The sequence below is a fragment of the Lonchura striata genome, chromosome 3 (genome assembly GCF_046129695.1).
Source record: "Lonchura striata isolate bLonStr1 chromosome 3, bLonStr1.mat, whole genome shotgun sequence".
In the NCBI taxonomy this organism is placed as follows: domain Eukaryota; kingdom Metazoa; phylum Chordata; class Aves; order Passeriformes; family Estrildidae; genus Lonchura; species Lonchura striata.
This window is the reverse complement of record NC_134605.1, coordinates 22165535-22176304: the sequence shown is the minus strand read 5'-3', so window position 1 is coordinate 22176304 and position 10770 is coordinate 22165535. Positions and strand designations below refer to the sequence as shown.

General features: G+C 50.2%; 1 protein-coding gene across 1 annotated transcript; it reads left to right on the top strand.

Annotated features, from left to right (window-relative positions):
* Positions 1-1687: 1687 nt before the first annotated feature.
* LOC144246085 (uncharacterized) lies at positions 1688-10482 on the top strand. Its single transcript, XM_077782520.1, has 3 exons — positions 1688-1696; positions 2531-3006; positions 8980-10482. Exons 1-3 carry the CDS (start codon positions 1688-1690, stop codon positions 10343-10345), a joined length of 1851 nt encoding a protein of 616 aa, XP_077638646.1. The 3' UTR covers positions 10346-10482.
* The last annotated feature ends 288 nt before the right edge of the window (positions 10483-10770 follow it).

Sequence of the window (10770 nt, the reverse complement as noted above, 5' to 3'; positions counted from 1 at the left end):
CACCACATTTTAAATATTATCCTGCAATAAACTTTGACTGTGCCAAAAAATCTTCTGGAGCTATTAGCTGCTTTTAAAACACCACAATCTACATTTGGCCATACTGCAGCTGTTAGTTCAAGCCCAGGACACTTGGGGGTTGATCTGAGCTCCAGAATGGAATGGATTTCTGTCTTTCCTCAGGATTAGATATTGTCCAACCTGCAAATGAGGCAATAGTGCTGAGCTGTACCAGGGCAATGCACACAGTTGGGGTAGAATTGATAGAATTCCAGCAGTTGCTCATTCCAAAGCAATTTCAAGAGCTGTTCCAAAGCATTTAGCCTTGGGTGTCTGAGCTTGTAGGAATTTCTTTTTATGCTCTCTGCTGGGAAGTCATTGTGATCAAAACTTTTGAGGGGGTACAGCTGATTTTGGAAGAAAGAGTAAATTCCTACTGAAAGTCCTACCCTGCATCCTAATTTCATTTTGGAATAAAGAACAAGGTAAACACTTGTCTACGGGACACGAGCTGGCGTTTATAAAACTTTCTGTAATTAACAGACACCGAAAGGAGAAGGGAATTTGACACAATAAATTGGGTTTTGTTTCAACTTCCTCCTTATTCAAGCTTGCCCAGGTAGGTTATTCATTCTCTCAATGTGAATTTTGCTGTTAGATTTTGACAGAACTAAATGGAAAATGTTAGTGTTTCTCAAGCCCAAACCAGCTTTTCACTCTTGTGAATTTGGTCAAAATAATTTATTCCAGAAGCTACTCTGGGCTCATGAAGGAAAAAAAAAAATCTGAATCCTGATATGTAAGTGAGGAAGAGGATGATGATAATGATGATGATTAATTATTATTTCACAGATGACAAGGCCGATGAAATATACTTGGAAGCCAAAAACTGAACTCTCAGGTATTGACCAACTGCTAATATTCCTTGACAATTCTTGTGCCTATCCATTTTATTCTTGTTTAAAAATAAAGGATATCCAACATTGCTCCCGTCTGGCTGTGAGATTTCATTCCCTTGCTACACTGATTTTATTACTAAATAAATTTAGTGCCAGTGTTCCTTTCAGTGATCACATAAAACTGCATAAGGGACACTTGGCATTTCTTTACTGGTTACTCAAGAATTTTGCTGCAAAAGTTTTGCTCTAGGTGCTGTATTTCATATGCTTCCTTGTTTTTATATCAGGACACTTATATCACATTTGATCACTTTTTGAGAAAGTGAATTGATGGTTTAGGTTCTAATAATAAAGTAGGTGCTTTGATCTCATTTAAATATTCACAGCCTTTTCATGCTCGGAGTTTTAATCATAGGACAGCAGTGACATACTTGCTGATATATGATTAAGAATGCAGACAATTCTGGATTTAAATTAATTTCTAAATAGATACTTTTAAAATAATCCCCTTGAAACTGCTGGGTTTGCTGTTGCAAAGGCGCCCAAATGCTTTAAGGGTGATTTATATGTGCACAATACTCTCCTCACACAGAAACTACCCCCATAATAGAAGCAAATCTTATGACAGCTGTACTCTTTTAGGAGTGAAGATAATTGCTTGCATAAAACATAAATTTTAAAAGCTGAGTAGCTTTTTATGTGGTTTATTTGTGGAATTATTTTACCAGCTAAAAATATAAGCTGCTGCATAAATATTTGTTCAGGCTTAGTTGCAAAGAGACAGAGCAATGTTTCAGGTACAGTATTTTATTGATGGAACAATCTGATTGAGGCCTGTAGGGAAACTCAGATGATGGAAAGAATTATGTGAATGCTGGCATTATTTCCAAAGGGATTTCAAGCACTTCCAGCCACAGCCTACATAACATTGGATGAGCACAACAGTTAACTCTCGAGATGATTTCTCTTTCAGTTTGGGTATTCTCGGTGGTATTTCTGCCCTCTTGTGAGATGTTCAGAAATGTGTGAAATTTCCAGGTTCTCTCTTCAGCAAATCTGGAAGTCTGGAAGATCCATGTGTGTTTCAACTGTAAGGAGTAGGAGTTTAATCTCTCACATGAGCTTTCTGCTTTGTTTAACACTTTCACGTTCCATTCTCCTATATACACAGTGGACTAATATCTGATATTTAAACCTAAAAATATCTTACTGGGAGAAATAAAAGGAACATGAATGTCTTGTTATTGCTGTGTACAAACCACATCTGTGATGGCTCCGTTACTTTTTTCAGCTACTTCCTTTAAGACAGCTTCATAAACATAGGCCAGGTGTGGGAGGGGACTTGGGAAACTGTCCCTCCGAATTACCCTGGGAGGTGACAGGTGTGTAGTTCCCTGCCTCCCCTGTTATCAATCAGTATGTCTGTCATCCCTTGGTGCTAGAAAATTCTTTGTTCTTTATACCTCCATTGGTTCCTTCCCTGAAGCCGCTCCTTCCCCTTACCCTCATTGGTTATAACCCTGCCACTCGACCCTGACTCTGCCCCCGAAGCCTTCCCTCACTGAACGCTTCATGCCTGGACCCTCCCTCTCTTGTCCCCGATATAATCCCGATTCCGCCCCCTGTTCGAGGCTCTCAGAGCGAGCTCCCTCCCGGAGTGGTTGTTTTCCCTTCGCTCTCTGAATTGCTGTTCCTCAATAAACGCTCCTGGAAAAAAGCCGCCTGTGAGCCGTCCCGCCTTCATAGAGGAAGATTTCATTACGCTATCCGGCTTCCGAGGACTCGGCTCTCTGACAAGCAGAGTGGTCAGAGACCCAGAAGCCTCAACTGGCGCCCGAACAGACTGGCCCCTCTCAGGAGTCAGCCGCAGAGCGTCTCCTCGGCTGCCTCGGCTCTGTGATCCGGCTGCCCGAGGACGAAAAGCGCCGTTCGCCGCCAGTTCCACGAGCGGCTGCTCTTCGTTGAAGAAGATCGCCTACCTCGCGGGCTGCAGACACCTCGTCCTGGTTCGACTTCGAGTTTGGGAGCAGACTCCGAACGGGACGAGACCTGCAGCGCTTCCTCTCCCCCTCAGAGGCTTTTTCGTTTTGACAGCGGTCTTTTTGTGGTGAGTTCCTGGTGCCCTGTCTGGCACCCGACCCTGTCTCTTTTCCTTTTCGTTTCTCTCTTTGTCTCTTTGGGGATTTCCCTTTTTTCTGCAGTGAGAATGGGCAACCGCTTGTCTCCTGCCCGGCGGGATTTTTACCTCCACGTTAAATCCTCCCTTGTTTTGGGTAACATTTCTTTTAAAAAGAGGGACCTTAAAGCTTTTGTTAATCTTATTTTCGATAACTTCCCTGACACCTCCAGGGATGATTTTTCTTCTCTTATTTTCTGGGGAAATATTGGGAAACTGTTATACGCATTACAAGTAAAGGGGAATTTTTCTGTGGGGCATTTTTTTCCACTTTTTCATTCTATTTACACTTTATTTAAACAAAAGGGTGAGAGTTGGGTTCCCGGTTCTCCTAACCCTCATTCCGCCCCCCCCACTCCTAACCCGGTTTCCCCTAAGGGTGGGTCGGGCAGCAGATCCTGCCATAACCAGGCACAGGGCTGCTACCGTCTCCCTGCTGCTCCCCGCCCCACTCTGTCCTCTCCTCGTCCTGGGACTGGCCATCCCAGTGCGACTCTTTCCTCTCCCCAAAGCCCTCAAACCCCTGTACCCAGTTTAAAACCATGTTATTCGATTCCTGATCTCTGTCACCACACCTCACAAAATGGCGCCGGCCACATGGCCGAGCAGCCCGCCACCGAGGGACAAAATGGCGCCTCCTCTCCACCTCCTCACTCCCTTCGGGCCCCTGCCAGTCCCCCTCAGGCTCCACCTCCGTCGAGTGCCGCCCCTGCGTCGGGTCCCGCCCCTACCACCGCGTCGATTGTTACGTCGTCGGGACCCGCCCCTCCAGCCCCCATGGCCACACCCCTGGGTGGGCCCCCGGCGGGAGGGACCGGCCTGCAGGAAGGCCACGCCCCGGCGGGAGGGACCGGCCTGCAGGAAGGCCACGCCCCGGCGGGAGGGAACCCCCTGCCGGAAGGCCACGCCCCGGTGGGTGAGCCTGGCCACGCCGCCCCTCAGGCCTCTTCTGGTTCCCACGCCACCGGAACCGGAAGTCGGCCTGGCCGGAAGCAGGCCATCTTGGCCTGCCGGGCTTCATGCCACCGAAGCCCACCGGCCAAGGGGAAGGTCCGAGCCCTTGCTCGTCCTGCCTCATCCTCCGATGAGGATGAGGACAGCGACAGCCCCCGGCCCACACCTAGGCCGGGAGGTGGGTGGGCCCGGATCAGGGCAGAGGCAATTAAGGATGGGGATTTAGAATTCGCAAAAAATCTGGGGCCGTTCGCAGCACCTGTGGTGAGGACCAGGGGGCAGCGGCCACACTGGGAGCAACTCCCATATGTGGAGATTAAAGAACTGAGGAAGGCTGCCAAAGACTATGGTCGAGACTCTCCTTTCTTTAAGAATGTATTGGACCTCGCTTTCTCGGGCCATACATTGGTCCAGCATGACGTTAAATATATTGCCAAGTCCCTGCTCACTCCCACCGAGCTTTTATTGTGGGACATTCAATGGAGAAAGCTCCTCAAGCCTCTTCTGAAAAAACACAATTTAGCAGAGGCAATTGGAGAGGGAGAGGAAGCCATAGAAGCCCTGGCAGGGGAGGGGGAGTTCAGCCAGCCAGAGGACCAAATACTGTTACCCACGGAGGTCCTAGATGACATCAAGGAGGCTGGCCGAGCGGCACTGTTAAAAATCCCCGATGGGAAAACCCCGCTCCAGAACTTTTCAGCTATTACCCAGGGCCCAGAGGAATCTTTCATAAAATTCGTGGACCGGCTGAGGGAGGCCATCGACCGGCAGATAGACCATCCTGCAGCGAGGGAAGAGCTCCTGAGAAAGATGGCCATGACCAACGCGACAGCCGAGACAAAGAAGATATTAAGGACTTTACCTCAGGACCCCGAACCCACCATCGCACAGATGGTGGAGGCCTGCACGAAAGCCGCCTCCACCGAGACCACTGTCGCCCTTGCAGTAAGTAAGGGGATTGGGGAGGCGATGTTGACGATGAACACCATCCGGTGCTTCGGGTGTGGCCAGATGGGCCACATACAAGCCAACTGCCCATACTGGCCCCCGGAGCAACCACACTACTCGTACACACCCTCCCCAAGACCAATACCCAGGAACCCGATGCCCTACCATCAGCAGGCGGGAAACGGGTCGCGGAGCGCGGGGAGGGGCCGCGCAAGGACAACAAGTGGCCCCTCACAGCGCCCAGGCCTCCCCACCATCCGGGAGGACCGGTGGCCCAGCGGACAGTTCCGGAGGGTTGGCGGAGCCACGACGACGGGCTCCGCCTCTTCCGTAGAATCCGCAACTTAGATTCAGACACTCACCGGGTCCTCAAAAGCTCCATCACTGTGACTCTCCAGGATGAGGACCTGGTAAGAGTTCCCGCTGGGTTCCTGGAACCCCCTTACCGTAATTGTGAGGTAACAGTGTTAATACTCGGAGATTGCAGGCTCACACCAGACCGTGTTACCGTCGTTCCTGAAGTGGTGTGTTTTCAGCCGGGGTCCGAGGTCACCGTCTCAGTCGTCTGCCATCAACCACCTTGCACCATCACCAAGGGGCTCCCCTTCGCTGCCATGTACCTCCTCGACGTGGCCGACCTCACCGATCCACCAGTACAGGACTATTTCGCTGGACATGACTCCGGGGAAGACAATTTTGTCTTCCTCACACAAAATGTTTGCAAATCCAGACCAATGATTGAGACTGTTTTATCGCTTCAGGGAAAGTCCATCAAACTCGACCTGATGGCAGACACCGGGGCAGACGTCACCATCATACCCCGGTCAAAGTGGCCCCGCGACTGGGAGTTGGTGCCCCCTTGTGGCACAATCTCCGGAGTGGGAGGAGCTGTCAACTCCATGCGCAGCAAACACCTGGTAAGTGTGGAGGGCCCTGAGGGACAGATTGCCACCATTCGGCCTTTTGTTGTTTCATCTAACATCATGTTATTAGGCAGGGACGTTTTGTCCCAATGGGGTGCCCGCCTCGATATCCCTAGCCCTGCATGGGATTTTTAGTATGGGCCACTGCGGAGCGCACCTCCCCACCGCTGAATTGGAAGACCGATGTTCCAGTGTGGGTGGACCAGTGGCCCCTTGTGGAGGAGAAATTAAAAGCGCTCCATGAATTAGTAGAAGAGCAGGTCCGCCTGGGGCATTTAATACCCTCCACTAGCCCCTGGAACACTCCTGTCTTTGTTATTAAAAAACCTGGCAAAGACAAATGGCGCCTGCTCCAAGACCTGCGCAGGGTCAATGAGGTAATCGAGGACATGGGCCCCCTGCAGCCTGGCCTTCCCTCACCCTCCATGCTTCCCCGGGATTGGCAGCTCGCAGTCATTGACATCAAGGACTGCTTTTTCAACATCCCATTGTATCCCGGAGATGCCCCCAGATTCGCGTTCTCTGTCCCTTCCATCAATAGGGCGGAGCCTTATAAGAGGTACCAATGGGCCACTTTGCCCCAGGGAATGAAAAATTCTCCGGTGCTCTGCCAAACTTTTGTGGCCCAGGTGCTTTCGCCGATCAGAAAGCTGTTCCCTGAAGCGATCATCCTGCATTATATGGATGATGTCTTGATCTGCGCTGAAACACAAGCTTATCTGCAGATCACACTTTCCAAAACTGTTAAGGCCATTAAAGCTGCAGGGTTTGAAATTGCTGAAGAAAAGATCCAGCTGTCAGCGCCATGGAAGTATTTAGGCTTTCACATTACGGGAAGGACTGTCGCGCCCCAATCTGTCACCGTCAAAGACGACCCACGGACCCTGCGGGATCTCCAGCAGATCTGCGGTACCATCACGTGGATCCGACCTCTCCTGGGACTCACCACGGAGGAGCTGGCGCCGCTCTTCAACCTGCTACGAGGAGATGGCGACCTAGCTTCCCCTCGCGAGCTAACACCTGCCGCCAAAGGAGCCCTGGAGAGAGTCGCTGAGGCCATACGATCCCGTCAAGCCCACCGTGTGGATCGGCTCCTTCCCGTCACCCTTGCCATCCTGGGTAAGTGCCCAAACTTCCATGGTCTGCTTTTTCAATGGGACGCTGGGCGGAAGGACCCACTCCTTATCATTGAGTGGCTGTTTCTCCCGCACCAGCCAGCGAAAACTATTTCAACTCCTGCAGAGTTGATGGCTAGGATAATAATAAAGGCCAGACAACGCCTCCGGACCCTCGCAGGGTGTGACCCGGCGTGCATTTACCTACCTCTTAATTTAGAACAATTGGAATCCCTGCTTCAGACAAACGAAAGCTTGCAAATTGCTTTAGACAGTTACCCTGGACAGATTTCCATTCATTACCCTAAACATAAAATATTCAAAGACACGTTATATTTGGCCCCAAAGTCATTCAAAAATAAAACACCTATTAAAGGTGCTCTCACGGTGTTCACCGATGGGTCGGGAAAATCCCACAAATCGGTGATCACTTGGAAGGACCCGGAGAGTCAGGAGTGGGAGTCTGACATCCAACTGGTTGAGGGTTCCCCCCAGATCGCAGAACTTGCTGCGGTCGTGAGAGCATTCAAAAAATTTCAGCAACCTTTCAATCTGGTAACAGATTCGGCTTATGTTGCCGGGGTAGCAGAACGGGCAGAACACGCCCTGCTCAAAGAAGTTCAAAACAAACAGTTATTCGATTTGCTCACGGAATTAATCTGGCTGATCTCCCACCGAGAGCAACTCTATTATATTATGCACGTCCGGGCTCACACAGACCTGCCAGGAGCTATTGCAGAGGGGAACCGGATGGCCGACCTCCTTGCAATGACATCTCATTACTCTGCACCTGCACTTTCATTAACCTTACCAGACATTTTTGCACAGGCAAGGCTCAGCCATGCGTTTTTCCATCAAAATGCACCTGCCCTTGCCCGACAATTTAAAATATCAAAAGAACAAGCCAAAGCCATACTAGCCACATGCCCAAGCTGTCAGTCCTTCGCCCTTCCACCGCTGCCAACGGGGATAAACCCCCGAGGGTTGGCAGCATTGGAGCTGTGGCAAACAGACATCACTCACTATAATCCTTTTGGCCGCCTGAAATACCTGCATGTGTCCATAGACACATTTTCTGGGGCCGTGTTCGCGTCACTCCACACTGGTGAGAAAACAAAAGATATCATCAAACATCTATTCATGGCATTTGCCACATTAGGAGTCCCAAAAGCCATCAAAACGGACAACGGGCCTGGATTCACCTCGACAAAATTCGCACAATTTCTACAACAATGGGGAATTGCCCATTCCACCGGCATTCCCCATAACCCCACAGGACAGGCAATAGTGGAACGCTCCCACAAAGAGTTAAAAAGGCTGCTAGAACAACAACACGATTCGGCTCTGGCCATGACACCAGTTGAAAGATTATGCAAGGCACTTTATGTTCTTAATTTCTTAAATTGTTCTGACCGAGAGCCGAATCCCCCTGCACTCAGACACTTTTGCAATAACACCAGGGCAGTTTTGAAAGAGCGTCCGCCAGTCCTCATCAGAGACCCAGAATCAAAAATCATCTCAGGGCCGTACCCTCTGATAACGTGGGGGAGAGGGTACGCTTGTGTTTCCACAGCCCAGGGTCCCAAATGGATTCCTGGAAAATACGTCAAACCGTACCTGGAGAGCACTACCACGGACCCCCCAGCGAGGAGCAACCCAGCGACCCCATCACAATCACCACCAGATAATGCAGTGGCGTGGCGACGGAGAAAAAAGAAGAGGACCGGAAGACCACCCAACATCGTCTCCCGGGTCCTCATCACAAGGACATACCTACCTCTGCAAGACTTAACAACTTCCGCCACCCCATCCCCTCCTGTGCCGTTCCCTCTACCCTCATACCTAACCCGTCATCCCTTTACCCCTCCGTCCTGAAATTTATTTTTATTTTAACCCAAAAGGGGGAGCTGGGGGAGGGGAGGGAACCAAATGTATGTTGGTAATATTGTTTTGTTTAATTCTAGTACTAGGATGGCTGCCAGAACATCATTCACCCAAAAGGAACAACAGAAGATGTCCCACTGCGCCCAGCTGGTTGCAGCCACGCTTTCCATCCTCCTGTGGCTGCATGTAGCAGATGGCTGGGTGGTACCACAGCCGAAAGAAAATGTCTGGATCACGCTGGCAAAGTCCTTGCAGCAGGATAACCTATGTCTGGCCATGGGCAACGTGGACAATCCCCTGTCCACTTGCCTGGTAGGGGTCCCCTTGGTAGCTGATGATTGGCCGGTATCCAATTCCGACCTGCTCCGAACCACGGGTAGGAGGCCTAACCCGGTCGATACTTGGGATGAGTGGACCAAAATTTTGCCCAACAGCAAAGAGGAACCCCAAGAATTGGACTTACTGGGGTCCTCCACAGCTAGATATTGTGTCAAATTCTATTATAGGAGGCCAAGTCAAAATTGGCACGGAATTGACTTGGCCAAAGACACATACCGGAAAGATGTAACACCTATCAGTAAAAAATATAACAGCCAAACCTGGTGCAATTATACTAGCCAGGTGATTTCGGTTTCATCCACTCATCCCAAGACATTGCCCAGGGGGATGTTTCTTATCTGTGGGGACAGAGTATGGTCGGGAATTCCATCTCGGCTCCAGGGAGGCCCATGCAGCCTTGGCAAGCTTGCTACCCTCACTCCAAACAGAACTCAAATTCTAGATTGGAAAAAAGAAAGACAATTGGCACGCACCAAAAGATCATATGCTCAATTCGACGAAAATTGTGACTCCGAAATTTACGATTGGGGAAAAACAAAGAGGGTCGCTGTATCCATCTTTTTACCATGGTATGCAGCAGCTAAGGCCCTCGGTGAGCTTTCTCACCTAGAGTGTTGGATAAGTAAGCATGCCAACGCCTCGTCTGCCGCCCTCTCCGATCTTCTGGCAGACCAGCAAACCACCAGGCAAGCCACATTACAAAACAGAGCGGCTATTGATTTCCTGCTGCTCGCCCATGGCCACAGCTGCGAGGACTTCGAAGGATTGTGTTGCTTCAATTTAACATCACGGAGCACTTCCATCCAAGCCAACATCCAGCGGATCCGGACCGAAGTACAGGACATCAAAACGGAAACTTCGGCTGTGGACCCCGTCCACAAACTATTGATGCAGTGGGGCATTCCCGGGTGGGCAGCCTCCATTTTAAAAGGACTCTTTTGGATTTTCATAATTATCCTTCTCATTTCAGTTGCCTTAACCATCTTCAAAAAGACGCTTACCAAGACTTTGGCAAATATTTATTTAATTAACAAGAACGGGGGAGATGTGGGAGGGGACTTGGGAAACTGTCCCCCCGAATTACCCTGGGAGGTGACAGGTGTGTAGTTCCCTGCCTCCCCTGTTATCAATCAGTATGTCTGTCATCCCTTGGTGCTAGAAAATTCTTTGTTCTTTATACCTCCATTGGTTCCTTCCCTGAAGCCGCTCCTTCCCCTTACCCTCATTGGTTATAACCCTGCCACTCGACCCTGACTCTGCCCCCGAAGCCTTCCCTCACTGAACGCTTCATGCCTGGACCCTCCCTCTCTTGTCCCCGATATAATCCCGATTCCGCCCCCTGTTCGAGGCTCTCAGAGCGAGCTCCCTCCCGGAGTGGTTGTTTTCCCTTCGCTCCCTGAATTGCTGTTCCTCAATAAACGCTCCTGGAAAAAAGCCGCCTGTGAGCCGTCCCGCCTTCATAGAGGAAGATTTCATTACGCTATCCGGCTTCCGAGGACTCGGCTCTCTGACAAGCAGAGTGGTCAGAGACC

Excerpts from the sequence above, each read along its gene's own strand:
- LOC144246085 (XM_077782520.1), top strand. Across the intron at positions 3,007-8,979 it reads TTGACAGCGGTCTTTTTGTG|TACTAGGATGGCTGCCAGAA; the intron begins GTGAGTTCCTGG and ends GTTTAATTCTAG.